Source organism: Sylvia atricapilla, chromosome 5, assembly GCF_009819655.1.
Source record: "Sylvia atricapilla isolate bSylAtr1 chromosome 5, bSylAtr1.pri, whole genome shotgun sequence".
NCBI lineage: Eukaryota > Metazoa > Chordata > Aves > Passeriformes > Sylviidae > Sylvia > Sylvia atricapilla.
Genome location: NC_089144.1, coordinates 71,503,970 through 71,519,821, shown reverse-complemented (window position 1 = coordinate 71,519,821; position 15,852 = coordinate 71,503,970). Strand labels below are relative to the sequence as shown.

The following is a 15,852-nucleotide window of genomic DNA, read 5'->3' as shown; positions in this document are numbered from 1 at the left end:
TGACACCTCATCCACCATTTCTCACTCATTCCTGAGTGATTACAGCACTTTCTTTTCAAACTACGCAGTCACTGGGACAACAGAGAGAACTGCACTGTGGAGACCATGAACTTCCTTGCTTCTTGGTATTAACTCTCTTGTCTCCAAAAGCACTGCTCTCTCTCAGCTGTCAGTGGCATTTATACCTAAACCCTAACAACCTTCCCCATTTGCAAAGCCCGACAGCACCACAGCAAGTCAGAAAGAAGCACCATGGAAAGGGAATTTAATGCACCAGTCAAGTGTGAAGAACAGACCTTTGGCACTGATGTTCCTCCCCCAACTCTCCCCTCACTGTGCACACTCCCATAGGAGCGAGCCTGTAATACACATTTCAAGCCACTCAGTGTTATTTTCCAGACAGTTTTCTCCATGCTGGATCCCTAATGGAAGTCATGCCTGTAAAACAAAATGACTTGTTTGAATCTCTTCCTCCAGGGCTGACTGAGTATGCGAAAGTAATCCATAGGAACAGAAAATTACTCCAACACATGTGAGTCTCCAGTGTCTGAACTGGTTGAGAAGGTAGAGCTATCACTTTGTGTAATAAGAGAATAACATGGCAGTTGTGTCAAGAAAAGTGGGAGAATCCAACAATATTGCCAAAAGGGTGAGCTCAGAAATAAGGGAACACTTCTGCTGTTAGGCACACATGGATTTGTTGTTGTGATTTACTTCTCCTTGACTGTTTCCAGAGAGTAATAGCCACAGCCACAGTGGTCAAGGACTGAGGGTAAAAGAATCCCCCCTGGATGGGGAAGTTATTAATATCTTAGCCAAAACCCTTTCAATTAACAGAGACGTATGGCTAGACAAAATTAGCTCACAAGACCTTGAAGGCTGCTACTCAGTACTGAATTTTCTCCAACAAGGAACCAAGTACAAACAAGAGACTTCCCTGTCAGTGTTAAAAAAAACACAAACTAAAATAAATCAACAATTCATATGTACTGAAATTACCTTAGTTTCTCCTTACTGTTTGCCTTTCCTGTTGCACATGCCATCTGTTTTAAAGCAAACTGTCTCTTATTTCCACAAGATATTCCAGTACTGCTGTAAGAGTAGAAAGAATCTTCTCAAGAGCTCCTTAAAGTCTGAAACTGTTGTGTGCCTCCTGCCTGCTTAGCAGGCTTGAGACTAATTCCAGAAGTAAGAGAACACCTCTCCTGCATTTTCGCATGGATCAGATGCCAGAAGATCCTAAGCTTAAGGATTTTAGCAGCATCCAGAAAGGGTTGTGATCAGGTCTCTTGGAGTACAGTCCCACTCCCTTTGCCTCTTTTTGGGGGTGTAGGATGCCTGCGAGTGCCAGCTGCTCCCAACCTTCCCAGCATGCTGATCACATCCTTGTGTCACCTCCTAAAGTCTTCTTCCTACAGTCTAGGAACCACTCCAAGGCTGCATCTTCATGAGCTGTCAAAGGTAGCTTCCAGGATCATGGCAACCGTAACAAATGAATGGTGCCTTACAAAGTGTGTGCTACACTTACAAGGAAAATATGCCCATCAACAACCTAATTTGGACATACATCTACAATAACAATTTGCTGGCAAAATGTCTTCCTCACACTCCATTTCCTCATGTCTTCAGGACATTCCACTCACTCTTTACCTCACTGATTCTGCTTTATCTTCCTGGCAGCAAAGGACTGCTCCTACAGCCTCTCAAGAGAGATATCTGAAACTAAACTAGACCTAGCATCCTCTTTCAGATGACCTCTGGGACGACTTCAAAGTGCCAGGAGGCATCTTCTTGTTAAACAAGAGTCACAACACTCTCAAATTAACCAGAGAAAAACTGATTCCTTGCCCTACAGTGCATCTCTTGGTGTGAACTCACCTGCATGGTGAGCCATCACAGTGGACAGCTCTCTTCTCAGAAAGATGCAACCCTTGCAGCCAGCAGAGGAACAAACACAGTGCAGTGTCCAAGCTCCAAGCTGCATCCCAGAGCCCCATTGCACAACGAAGAGCACAGTACAGCTTGCAGCAAGATCCTTCTTGGCAAGTTTTCATTCCACAGACCTCCTAAATTAAATACATATATACTGATGTATTTAGTCCCCCACTTCCACTATTGTTCAGAATGACTAATCACAGTAGTAAGTTTAAAACAAGGGGGGCCTTAAAACACCCAAATATACTTCATGATTAACATTTTGCTGGCATTTTCAATTTCAGAACTACTCACATCTCAGCTCTGCTCCAGTCCTAAAGACCCCTTAAGGCTCTGCTGCCCACCCAGGTACTCCTTACCTTCCTTATCACAGCCTTACCAGACTTCTTCCTCACCCAAGAGCATTTTCACAGTGCTTGTATTCCAGCTACGGTTTTCAGAAGTGTGGCTCTCAGTTAAACTTTTGCTTAATATTAAAGCCCTTTTCAAATATGTAATATAAAATTAGTTTGAATACAACTGGGGAGGAAACAGGATACACCAGTTTAGCAAAATAATATTCCAGACAAGCAAAAGACACTAAATAAAGACTAAAAAAAACCCCAACAAAACAACCAGAAAATCTTCCATAAACTGAAACAAAGAAGCACAAGCATGGGAAATTTTGTACACTGGACAACCTGGGGTTGGATCACAGGCAAAGGAAACCAGGACCTGGATAACAATCGCAAGCATTTGATTTCTTTCTACTACTGTAACAGTCCATGACATAAATTGCAAAAGCAGTTTTCTACACATCTATTACTCAAAAGTGAGCACTTTTTGAATAACAAACGGACAATATTAGGGATTTATTAACATTTCCTGCCAACACAAACTCCTCAGAAACTGAGAATTCCTGAAGAACAAGCCTACCTAACCAGGGGGGCATATCAGGATATCTAAACTCATCACTTTATTTCAAGTACTTACCACAACAACATTCCTGCAAAACATTCCAAAGCACAATTCCAACACAAGCTCCCATCTTTTCTCATTACCAATACTGGTAATGAGAAAAATAATAGATGAAAGACTACCATTACTTGAGGGTTTAAATTGGTCACCCCACCTCCTGTGACCAGTATCAAAAACCCTTCATTAAAAGCCCAGGAGTTAAATTCAAATAGATAATATGTCAGATTGGCTATGTTAGAACATTTATGTTTTAAGCAGTATTAATATCTCAGTAACCACAGGCACTAAATCTGATCTTTACAGCAGCTTCCACAACAGATGACTGACTTGGATTCAATTAACACACACAAGCTTAAAACTTCCACTACTTCAAAGCATAAACTCAAGAAGGACACGCAGCCTCTTGGTCTCGTCATAGCACTGATACCAGCACCCAGAGGACAGGACTTCCTCAGAGGAAGGCACTGCTGGACAGCACTGGCCTAAGACATCAACCTATTGCCCAGCAGCCAAAGCTGAGAGCTTTGATGCTCCCCATGTGAAAAAAGTCAGGTGGGTCTCTGCCCCTGAGAGTTAGGGATATGATGGAAAGGGATGCTGAGCTGGTGTATCCCACTCTTTCTAAGTGATTCCTGATTGCAGTCCAGGCCTGTGCTCCAAGGCTGGGCCCAGTGGGGATGCTCTGGGTCTCAGCCATAGTTTACCTGTGGTTTTGCTCTCGCACATCCCTTGACTGTCCATGAACTAATGAACTCTGCAGTGTCATTCACCAACTACCTTGCCACAGGTAACAGCAAGGAAGTTTCTTTGAGAATGACTGGAAAGAAGAGAGGTTGGCAGACACTTGTCACATGAGTTATTTCCCAAATTGCCCAAAAAGGGAGGAAGAGAAGGAAAGCTCCCTGTATTTTCTTTTAATTCCCTAAATGGAAAGGTATCTTTCTTGTGTCACCTCGACATGTTCATTTTAAGAATTCACACTCAATTGTCATGTCAGCAACAACTCTGAGCAGAAACTCTGATCAGCTAAAATGGGAACAAAGATCTGGCTGTGGAAATATTCCTTTTTTCATAGAGAGTAAGATACACTTTCACTCCACCTTCAACAGAGTACAGATTGGCTTGCCACTCTCAAAAGCACTGTACCAATCCACCGGTTCCCACAAAATAACCTCAGAACATCTGCATCTTTGTAATACTGAAGCAACGAGTTAGACACACTCAGCCAAGTCTCCCACAGTGAACAAGTTTCCTCTCAATTAACACTGCAAGCTGCTCTTTTCACAAAAACAGTCAGCTTCCCCAGATAAGGCAGCTCCTTCCTGGAAATGGAAGGCAGAGCTGCCTTATCTCAGGGAAGGGAAGATAAAAGGTCACTCTTCACTAAGTGGCAAAGTTCTCACCTTGAAAGTTTTGCCCCTTGATTGACATGGAACAACCAAGGTCATGGAACTTCTAATCAGATGCCTGCATAATTACTAAATCGCTCTTAATTATATCAGAGAGCCAAGACCTCAGTGGAAAGGCAAAGCAAACAAAGAAGCCAATGAAGCCTCCTCTGTTGTTGGAGAAAATTGGTAATTAAAAGTCATGAGTGCACCAAAGAGTGAGAGAACAGCATCACAGTCACTGCTCAGTACTTGGGAGTGACTTGCATACAAAGCAGCAGGCTTGTCTCCCTAGGGAAATTACAGGGTACTGTATTAGACAGCAAAGGGGAGAGGCAAATCAGGGAAAAACAGAGACAGAGAAAGAGCAACTCCTGTATTATCAAGAGCTTCATTTACCCCACAGAGAGAGACAGCACTGCCAACCAGGCCCAGATTTGAGAAGTGCTTTCCACGTGTTTATGGCAGCTCCAGAATGCCTTCTCCCAGCCTGAGATGATGAAGTGTTCCCCTACTTTGAAGAGCACAAATGAAGTATACCTTGTCTTCCACCTAATCCAACCCACACACAGCCCTTGCCCAAACAAAGACTGTTTCAGTGGAAAACCTTAATTTCCCTCAATAACCTGACCTCAGTCTTAGAGACTGCTCTTTCTCCAGAGGCTACCCTTCAAGGTGTCACTACCAGAAACCACAGAACTTAAAAAAACCTTCCAGAACTCAAAAAAAAAGACAGAATGTCATGACCCTATTCACACCATAATAAATTAAACTAGATAGTCATGGGACCTGCTGAAATCAAAGCACGTGCTTTTACTAATTAGACTATGAGAAGATAAATGCTGATCTGCTTCGTTCCCAGTGATACTACACACCATCTCAGAGCACTGAGATGTGAAAGATGCCACCGGACAGAAAAAGGCACCATGTTATCGACCTATTTACCATCATTTGCAAACAAACACAAGAATCTCTCTGATCTGCTATATAGACAGTCTTATAGATCCAATTCTAAAGATGATCATAAGCAAGAGGTGCTAAATCTGGACCAAATCCTCGAAGAGATGGACTATGATACTGTGGCAAGAGACCAAATCTCACTCAGGGCACTCGGCCCTTCCAACACACAAAAACGGAAGTGTGAAACACCAAAAGCCCAAAGAGAACAGTTTGTATGTCACAGAGATCAGAGCAAAGAGACATTTTTTACTTCACTGCTTCAAATACAATGACTCAAAAAGGCACATCTTCAAGATAACCTAGATAACAAAGTCTCCCTTTTAATACACAAGCAAGAAGGAATAAAGGATAAGTGCAGCAGAACCAGTAATTCAATTTGTGGAAGTCTGCCACTGAATAAAAAATTAATAACCAACAATCTCTGGCTAACTGCAGCCATTTCATTATGCTTAACTTTGACAGACTGGAATCTAATAAACTCGTATTCAAGTGCATCTGGTCCTTTTTCATCCCTTTTCTGAACTTCCTTTGCTTACCAACACAATGCCCTTTCGCTGCTGCAACCTAATGACAGCACCCTGCTATGTGATGCTGAATGCTAAGCACCCAACCCCCCAGGAGAGCACTTTACCTGTTGAAGATATCACCTGCCACCTTTTGCAGATACTGAAGTGCATCTGCCACCTGCTGCACAGCCTCTTCCCTGCGTAGGTCCGGCTGGATCAGGGGCACTGAGTATGTCTGCCCTTCTAGAAAGTGTTTCTGGGCTACTGTGGCCATTGTACCTAAGGGAAAGAACAAACAGGTCATTACAGTAAGCACATTGCCATTTTATCACAGCAGTTATTCACAAACTTCTACTTTCTGCTCCACTACTTCTTTTAGGAAAGCATTTGCAACAGATTGGGTGAGCTGAGGAGAAAGGCACAACTAATAAGGCTGATATATTGGACTTTTAATACATTCAAAGCACTACAGTGAGGTGGGAATCTCTTGTGTATCTGAATGTTCTTGGAAACCAGAATTTTATTTAAGCATGCTACTTAACAAATCTCTGCTCATATTGTGCTGAAAACAAAGACCAGAGTTAGAAGCAAAGTCAGTTCAGAGTGGCAACAAGACTCATCAGAAATCACCCTGTCCCCTCCCCTCTCTCCTCATATTCCTTGTGGATGTATTTCAGGTCATTCAGCCCTATTAGCAAAAGGCATTATTTAGTATTGCACTTCTGCTCCAAGAAACACACCATCAGGCTCTTCCAAGAACAGAAGCCATGAAATTACAAGGCATGCACTGGCACACACCCCTTTGCTCCAAGTAGGTTAATGAGAGTTCTTCCATTCTGAGACTCCCAGGAGCTGTTTGTTGCTTCTGGTGACTGGATTTTTCCTTAGTAACTATCTTGAAATAAGCCTCCTTATTTTAGAATCCTTTCATATCTCAAGCCTGACCAGTCACTGAAATGTTTCGGTCGTATGCCACATAGCTGTGCGCCACACACTAGAGCTGTATGCACACTTTTGGAAGCAGCTGGGCCAGTATCACTGCTCTATAGCTCAGCCAGGAGGTCACCCATCATGCATGTTTCCATCTTAAGCCTTGCTCACCTCTCCCTCAGCAATTCCCAGAAAGTTTGCCTCCCATGTCTTTACTCATAAAAATAACTAAAAAGTTCCTGGGACTCAGAAGAATATAAAGAGAAAAAAAATCTATTTCTCTGAGCACATTAGAAATTGCAAACTCACAAATACATTACTGTGAGGACATTCTGAAGAATGAACAGAGTAGAGTATCCATACAGTTTTCTAACCCAAACTCTACTGCTAGGTCTACACAACTCCATTCAAACTTGTTTTGTCCATGTCTCCTCTCATTCAGGCTGTAAAAACCACACGGTTTACCACTGGTAAACCATGGGTTTCATCAGACAGAGCTGAGTACATCTGTGTAAGAACATATCCATTAAGCTGAGGAGAAGCAAAACAAAGGAGGATGAAAAAACCAAGGTAGCAGAAACAGACAGGGATATCTCAGGATGCACCACATTCCCTCTGTGGTACTTGGAAGTCTGCAGGAGCTAGTTCAGAGAGCAGTGCTGTGTGCAACGTGCATTCCTGGCTCTATAGCAGTGCAAGCTGAGAATAATGTAGAAACACAGTCCATACTGGAGAAATTCACAAATGAGGAACCTGAAGAGAAATAGTCATAACATAAAAAATGTTTAATATGTAAAAATTAGAGGGGCCTTCACACATTTTTTCAATTCCCCATCTTGCTTCACAAAATGAAGAGATAACAGTTTAGACTTGCCTGCAGCCATTTCTGTATATTTAAGAAACACCATCCACTCTCTCCAAAATTTTCCCTTTAAGATGACACCACAGTAGGGCAGGAAAGGCTTTCTGTAAATGTGATGTGGCTGTTATCTGTTATTTAAGGGTATTCTTTCGGGATATGGGGTTTGCTGAGCTGTTTTCATTTTTTTTTTGGTGGAGGTGTTTCATAATGAACCATATAAGATGAAAGGGCACATAGAAGCCTTTCCACAGTTAAAAAATTTGCAAGATCAAGCTCAGCCATTTGAAAGCTGGCTCTGCTGCCAGTCTAGGAAGCCTAGACCCATTGTGTTTCATTTCATGCATCACTGGCAGCCAGACTCTGTATCTGCACTCTTTAGCAGCAATGTATGCACACTGATTAGTCTTCTTGACTGGGCCTGCTCTGCCTACAGGAAATTACTATTTAGAGCTGTAAAACATACAAGTTAATCTGAGTGGAGTATAGCTAATTCTGACACAGCAGTGTTTGATCTGCTGACCACAATCAAGCTTCAATACTTTTCCTTTCAGACCTACTATTTGACTGCCACCATGCAATAAAGCCGATAACACGTAAGTAAACCAAATAACACAGCAAGGACGTGGTTATGAGTTACTGTGGCCCCAGCAGCAAAAGGAGTTTATAATCCTCCCTGCCACTGGTCAGGTCAGTGCTGCTGATGTTTGAGATGCCTATTTTTAACTCAAATCAGTTCAATGACCCAATTTACCGCAGTCAGATAAACAGCTGTAATTATACCACAGCCAGACTAACAGCTGTCCAGTCATGAAGCATAGTGGGAAGCAGGGGCAAGAAGGAAACTTCTGAAACTTGTTTCATTATCAAAACCATTCCTGTGTAAAGCTAGTCCTGAGAAAGCCAAGATTTTCATCTTTTGAGGCCAGATGAGATTATATAGTCCCAATAAGATCTCTCAGACTCTCACCAATCCTAATTCTCCTAGTGTCCTTTCTAAAACCAAACTCAGTTCAGCTGCTAACTGACAGAGCAGCGCTCCTTTAGCTGCTCCCAAACCATTTCTTTCCATGCAGTCAGAAGCTATAGACTTCCCTTCAGGTCCCCACTGCTCCTTGCAAAGAGAGGAGCACCCAGTACTGGGCAAAGCAGGGAAATTCCTGGTTGCTCCTGCTCACAGCATCACAATTTGTCTGTCAGTAAATGTCACCTTCACAGGTTCTCAGTAAAGACTCTCAAATGAGCTTCAGATTCTTACCTTTCCTAAAAAAAAACCCAAAACAACACAGCAGAGAAATATGGCAGACTCAATGACTGCCAGAGACATTTAACAAGAGACAATTCTTTCTGTGCAAGAGAACAAGTTGGAGGTCTATAGCAAGGAGGAAGGAAAACAGCAAAACCTAAATTACTAGATTTGTGCAAAATACCATGCTACAGCTGCTATTTGTTAACCTCTTAGGACCAAAATAATTGGAGAAATAAGGCAGCTTTACAAACAATTTGAGTAAGGGCCTCACCACCTGGTTAGAATAAAAGGAGGATTGCTTCACATAACAGGAATAAGGAATATTTTAGAAGGGAAAATTCAAAATATTCCCTGCAGAAGCCAGGAAGGAAAGCAAAGACTGAACATCACTCAGTAAGACTGACTCTTCCTTTATCTCAAACTCCAGTGCATTGAGAAGGAAGCAGCACATACTCTTGCCATGCTCCACTATCAGAATTAGTGCATTAAAAAAAAAAAAAGTGAGTGCTGCATGTTAAAATATGTCAACTCTTCTACCCTATCCAATGGGTGCCAAGCCTTCATGTAACATGAGCAGTAAAAGTGCAAATAAACTGCTTATATCTTACATACAGAAGGGACTTCTAGAAAACAAACCGGTCCAAGTATCACTCCAGAATCTGCAGGTATGTTCCTGCAGGAGTAGAGCATGCTGAAACTATGATGGCTGGCATGAAATACTCTGATGCTACAGTGTGAAATGGACACACGTGCCCAAAGAAAGCATGAGTCACAAAAACGATGTGAGATCACCCAAGAGATTTAATCACTAGTGGTGTGATCACCAACGGGTCATACAAAGCAGAAGAAACAGCAACACAGAGCTTTTGTGATCAAAGAGGCTCTGGAAAAGAGCTGCAGCATCTGAGGGCTTCAGTCATTTTTTATTCAATCATTTTTTCTATGTCAACTTTCATGACGAAGACAAATATGCTCTGGTGTTATATAATAACCTCATTTACCTTATTAAAGTGAAAACAAAGAGAAAAAGGTTGTTTTCTCACTGCACCACCTGCTTCCAAGTGCTATGTCCTGATTTGGAAGTTCTGACTAGAGCTACTGACTGCTCAGATTTGTACTTTTGCCTTAAGCTGTCTGTGCCTTTCACCTCAGGCAAGCTGGCCTAAAGCTTCTCAGGGCTGGTGCCTATTCCTCTTTCCCTCTCAGTTCCAACACTTACACTGGCAAAAGCTGAGAGAAACAGCAGGAGTGGGAAACGCAATCAATCCTCACCAGACTGTCTTGCCTTCCCAAAAGAGGTAAACCAGGACAAATACAGGCTGAGCACTACAGGGTTTTTAGGCATTTGGAACCAACAGCTGGGCTTCACTCACCACAGCCAAGTCTAATACTCTGAGGGACACGTGGAGCTCTGCCCCTGGAAAAGGAAGTATACAATTCACTGCTCTGGATTCAGAGGCAGAGAAACACTCCACCTGCTTTGTTCACCTCTCTCATAAGAATAAAACTTATGTTAAGGCAAGCCCAAAGAAAGTTCCTACAAAGCAAACAGATTTTGAAAAGAAGCAAGTATTCCCTAAGTTGTTTAGAAAATACTGCTCTATGGAGGATTGACCATTGGAATTATTATCTAAAAATAAAACAACCCCACAACCTTAAAATATCCTAGTTTTTTCAAAGGAACATAAGCAAAGGCAATACTAAAAAAATAGCTTGGCTGCCCTTAACATAGGCAGAATGTAAAGCTATATACAAGCACTTACCAGACATGTACTTTGCTGTGGAAATAAAGGGAGAATAAGGCAATCCATCAACAATACTTGCTTCCTTAACATGTTTCAACGAACTAAAAAGATCAGGCTCAGGGGAGAAGAGGGATTAAATACTTTGAAAAAAATCAGTGCATATACTTCAAAGCTACAATGGCTGCTTCAGCAATTACTGTGCTGTTGCTTCTGGAAAGGCAGCAAGAACTAGAGGCCTTTAAATCCCACAGGCAGTAACATCTCCAAAAAGAAGTGACAGGCTATCTCTAAGCCTATGTCTGTCTTTTGTAGGATCCTAATAAAAGATCAGTGTCTTGTAGCCACCTGTAAAGATATAGGGATCAGCAATATGCAATAAAACACACGCCTGCACATCTCTCACCACACCCCACTACCCCAACACCACCAGTATGGTTGTGAAGTAGGAACAGACCAAGGCAGAAATGAACCACAGGTTAAGATCAAACACACTTGATGATGGAGTAGACAGGCTCTGGGCATAGCTTACCAGAACGTCCTGTCTCCTCTGACGGAGGAAAGTCACATCTACAACTTGGTTAACCATTACAAGTCACCCAAAATTCCTTCCTGGGAGTAATTTCTTACACACAATACTTTCTACCGTGTTTACCTGAACAAACATTTTCCCATGGTCAAATCTGCTAGCATGTTCAAGTCATACCTTCATTGTTCTGGAGGCTTGCCTAGAGACTATCCCAACAAAATTTCAGAATTAAATCCTCCAAGGAAAAAATAAGAATAATATAAAAAACTTAATTACAACACCTCGCCCTCTACAGATAAAGCACACTCCTATGAGTTTACCAGCTGCAAAAACAGAAAGCTGTATGTAAAACAGAGATTTGAAGAGTCAAACATGTGTTGGGGGTTAGGTTTTGTTCCTTTTTATGCTAAAGAATTTTTTCCCCATAAGTTCCCAAGGAGACTAAATGTCGTACTTAAGAGTATTTAACAAAGGGGTGGTCGAAGCTCAGAGGGAAGTGGGGGTTTGAGGCAGGTAAAGGACAGAGCTTCAGGCGGCTTGGGACTCTGGTTTTCAGCGCTGGGGGAGAAAGCACGGCTGGGCTGGTGCTCCTGCTGGAGGAGTTCACTGTCTCTGGTGGAGTGCAGTCCTGGGAAATCTGCCATCATCTGCTTGCCCTGGAATTCTGAGCTTCTCTGCCACCCTGTGAGAGCTGGGCCAGCCCTGTCCCGCCGTTGTGGTTCCATCAGCGCTGCTCATCTCACTACACAGTGATCCTGCACCCCCTGCCCCTGCTGGGACACTCTGCCCTGCTGGGACACCCTGCCCCTGCTGGGACACCCTGCCCTGCCCTGCTGGGACACTCTGCCTCTGCCCTGCTGGGACACCCTGCCCTGCCGGGACACCCTGCCCCTGCTGGGACACCCTGCCCTGCTGGGACACCCTGCCCTGCCCCTGCCGGGACACCCTGCCCTGCTGGGACACCCTGCCCTGCCCTGCTGGGACACCCTGCCCTGCTGGGACACCCTGCCCTGCTGGGACACCCTGCCCTGCTGGGACACTCTGCCCTGCTGGGGACACCCTGCCCTGCCCTGCTGGGACACCCTGCCCCTGCTGGGACACCCTGCCCTGCTGGGACACCCTGCCCTGCCCCTGCCGGGACACCCTGCCCTGCTGGGACACCCTGCCCTGCCCTGCTGGGACACCCTGCCCCTGCTGGGACACCCTGCCCTGCTGGGACACTCTGCCCTGCTGGGGACACCCTGCCCTGCCCTGCTGGGACACCCTGCCCTGCTGGGACACCCTGCCCTGCCCTGCTGGGACACCCTGCCCTGCCCTGCTGGGGACACCCTGCCCCTGCCGGGACACCCCTGCCCTGCTGGGACACCCTGCCCTGCCCTGCTGGAACACCCTGCCCTGCTGGGACACCCTGCCCCTGCTGGGACACCCTGCCCTGCCGGGACACCCTGCCCTGCCGGGACACCCTGCCCTGCTGGGACACCCTGCCCTGCCCTGCTGGGACACCCTGCCCTGCCCTGCTGGGGACACCCTGCCCTGCTGGGACACCCTGCCCTGCCCTGCTGGGACACCCTGCCCCTGCCGGGACACCCTGCCCTGCCCTGCTGGGGACACCCTGCCCTGCCCTGCTGGGACACCCTGCCCCTGCCGGGACACCCTGCCCCTGCTGGGACACCCTGCCCTGCCCTGCTGGGGACACCCTGCCCTGCCCTGCTGGGACACCCTGCCCTGCCCTGCTGGGACACCCTGCCCCTGCCGGGACACCCTGCCCTGCTGGGACACCCTGCCCCTGCTGGGACACCCTGCCCCTGCTGGGGACACCCTGCCCTGCCGGGACACCCTGCCCTGCCCCTGCCCCTGCCCTGCTGGGACACCCTGCCCCTGCTGGGACACCCTGCCCCTGCTGGGGACACCCTGCCCTGCTGGGACACCCTGCCCTGCCCTGCTGGGACACCCTGCCCTGCTGGGACACTCTGCCCTGCTGGGACACCCTGCCCTGCTGGGACACCCTGCCCCTGCTGGGGACACCCTGCCCTGCCCTGCCGGGACACCCTGCCATCCCAGCTACCAGCCCGGGACTTTTCCACTGTTCCCAGCTTGGTGCCCTGAGGATCCAGCAGAGGCACCGAGACCAAAGTGCCCTGGGTTTTTGTGAAGCAAAGTCCTCGAAGTTCTTGTTTCTGTTTTTGTTATCAACGCTGTAGTTGGGGGTTTTGTTTGTTTGCTCTGTTATACATACTAGTAAAGAACTACTATTTCTATTTCCAAAATCTTTTGCCTAAAAGCTTTTAACTGAAAAAATCATAATTGGAAAAAAGTGGGGGGTGGTGGAGGTGGTTTACATTCTCCATTCCAAGGGAAGCTCCAGCTTTCCCTGGCAGATACCTGTCTTCCCAAACCAAGACAACATGTCATTGCATTATGCCCTTCCTGTTCAGGGGCAGAAGGCCGCGTGTGCACACACATTCATACAGATGTAGACACCGAAACAACAGCTAGAAATTGCTCAAATGCAGCATAGGAGCCTACATGCAAGTCCTATTATTATTATTATGCAGCATCCAATCATTCTGCCCTGTGTTGACATTCATGGGAGGGGATGAAATTTAGTCCTTCAGCAGAGCACATAAGAGGTAACTATACTGGATAAGAGAGCAGGATGCATTTCCAGCAGTGAGATGAGAGGCTCACCACAGTCCCTACGCTAATCCAACTTTGGTAAGTTAAAGAGGATGAAAAGTCTATTTATATGTTTTAATTAACCATCTTCTACAGTGTTATTAAGCAGCAATCAAAGATGCAGATGCTACTGATTTGACTGGTAAGAGAGTACACAGTGCTGAATATTAAGGAACTCTGCCCCTATAAATAGGTCTAATCACCATCCAAAGGCTGGAAGGCAGTGATGAAAGAAAGCATTAATAAGACCCTAATTAGGCTCTGTAGCAGGCTGTACTCCACCAGGGTGCTCATGTTACTAGATGTCTCTTATAGTAGCACCCTCAAACTCCATTCTAGATGTTACTGCTTTGGTCTCAAGACCTCTAGTAGCTATTTTAGACAAGAGTGGGGTTTCTCCATCTTTGAAGTGCTTGGCATTGGCTGGGATTTTGCCTCCCAGTGCTGTTTCTGGAACTAAACTACTCCAGATTTCAGCTGTCTCACTCTGTCCCACTATCAAGAATTTAAACTGAGGAGCTGGAGTTGCTCAGACACAGAAACTGGCAACAGGTGCAGGAAAATGAAAAGCTTGAGAAGCCATCATTCTCCCTCTAAGCAGCAGGAGGCCACCACAGCCCAATCTACATCACAAAGTTACTTTAGCCACAGCTGTAAAAGGTGTTTCTGCTCCTCCAGCTTTAGAGGACACTTACTCAACCTCAATCTTTCAGCCTATCCTTGTAGTATAGCATTACCTCAGAAGAAAACCAGCAATGAAGAATCCACGTAGAAAATGAATCCTAGAGGGCATCTCCTGCTCCCACAACTGCTCATTGATATGGAACTACCTTTTCAAAAGGAGTCAGCCAAAACCTTTTCAAAAGGAGTCAGCCTCACAACACACCATGGCCCTGCAGAAGCAGTAGAGGACTGAGAAGCCTGACAGAAGGAGCACCTGAAGAAAAGCACCGGCCTGTCAAAAATCCACATTTGAAAGTGTGAGCCCAGCACTTAAGGCACCTCCTCAATAATCCAGAGCCTGTTAAAAAAACCTTCGGCTCAGACACTTTGCTTTGAAAGAAATAGTGGCAGCTAATATAGGTGTGGCAGCTAATGTAGGTGAAATCTGGTGACTCCTTTTTACCCTAAAAACTACTCAGAGCCACTTAGATTTGCTGGTCTGTAACATACTTCTGCATTCCACTTAGGCTTAAGAGAAATAATCAAAATTTGAGATCTCAGAGCCCAGCTTTACAATAGCATGTGGCAAGTCTTTGGCAAAATAGCAGACACTTAAAGATGGATTAGATACAACAAATTATATTGACTCTCCGGAAGAGAGAATGCTATTACAGTAATTTTTTTAAAGAGAATCTCAGAAGTAGAGACAAACAAATTTGGAGGTGCACTTCAATCCTGCCAGCTCCATAAGCTACGGACTCCCCCTAAGCTGCTACTGTCTTCAGGACAATCTTTCCCCTCAACACAGAGCTGCTTTGTGAAACACACACAGCCTCCCTCACCTTGCTGAGAAGGCTCTGTTCTCTAAGCACAGGCTGAAATTGATTTCCTCCAGCTGGATACATAAAGCTCATTTTGACAGACAGATGTTGATTTCTAAAGTTAATCAGATAATCCCCCCTGCAACTGCCACCTTTGGCTCTCATCAGTAATGGAGACAATCAGATGCTGTAATGAAGGATTGATCTGATTCCAGGGCAGCATATACAACCAACCACAAACGCTCTGCTAATTGCCTGCCTTCTCTTCCTATAATTATTTATTACAAAGGAAGCCTAAACAAATAGCTTAGCTACACCTACTATACAGACATCATAACTAAAGTTAAGAATTCAATCCCAAACGTTCAGTCACATCTCACTCTTTGATTTCCTAAATGGGGGCACTTTGGTTTTGTATGCCTGAAGTACACAGAAGCCACTGGCTATGCAAAGTCCTCTGGAGAGCCATTTCTCTGCAGGAAGTTCTCTTAAACAATGTAATGCCAAAACCAGGCTAACCAGAATGATGACGTAGAGCTTCCTGCAGAATGTCTTGAGCTTCTCATTCTCACTATCAGACCACAGCAATAATTACTTCTAGAATTCCAGAAACACAGAATGTCCAAAAAACACCCCC

General features: G+C 45.1%; 1 protein-coding gene across 4 annotated transcripts in view; it reads right to left on the bottom strand.

Moving 5' to 3' along the window:
* The window catches only part of WASHC1 (WASH complex subunit 1), a 41,122-nt gene that overhangs the window by 21,486 nt on the left and 3,784 nt on the right, over nucleotides 1-15,852 (bottom strand). For 2 of the 4 annotated variants that reach the window (XM_066320128.1, XM_066320129.1), the window contains exon 2: nucleotides 5,872-6,025. In XM_066320128.1, the coding sequence (XP_066176225.1) occupies nucleotides 5,872-6,020 (149 nt within the window). In that variant the 5' untranslated portion in view covers nucleotides 6,021-6,025. Of the gene's footprint in view, nucleotides 1-5,871; nucleotides 6,051-10,157; nucleotides 10,202-15,852 lie in introns of those variants that run through there. The other 2 variants (XM_066320127.1, XM_066320126.1) reach the window with 2 other exon arrangements.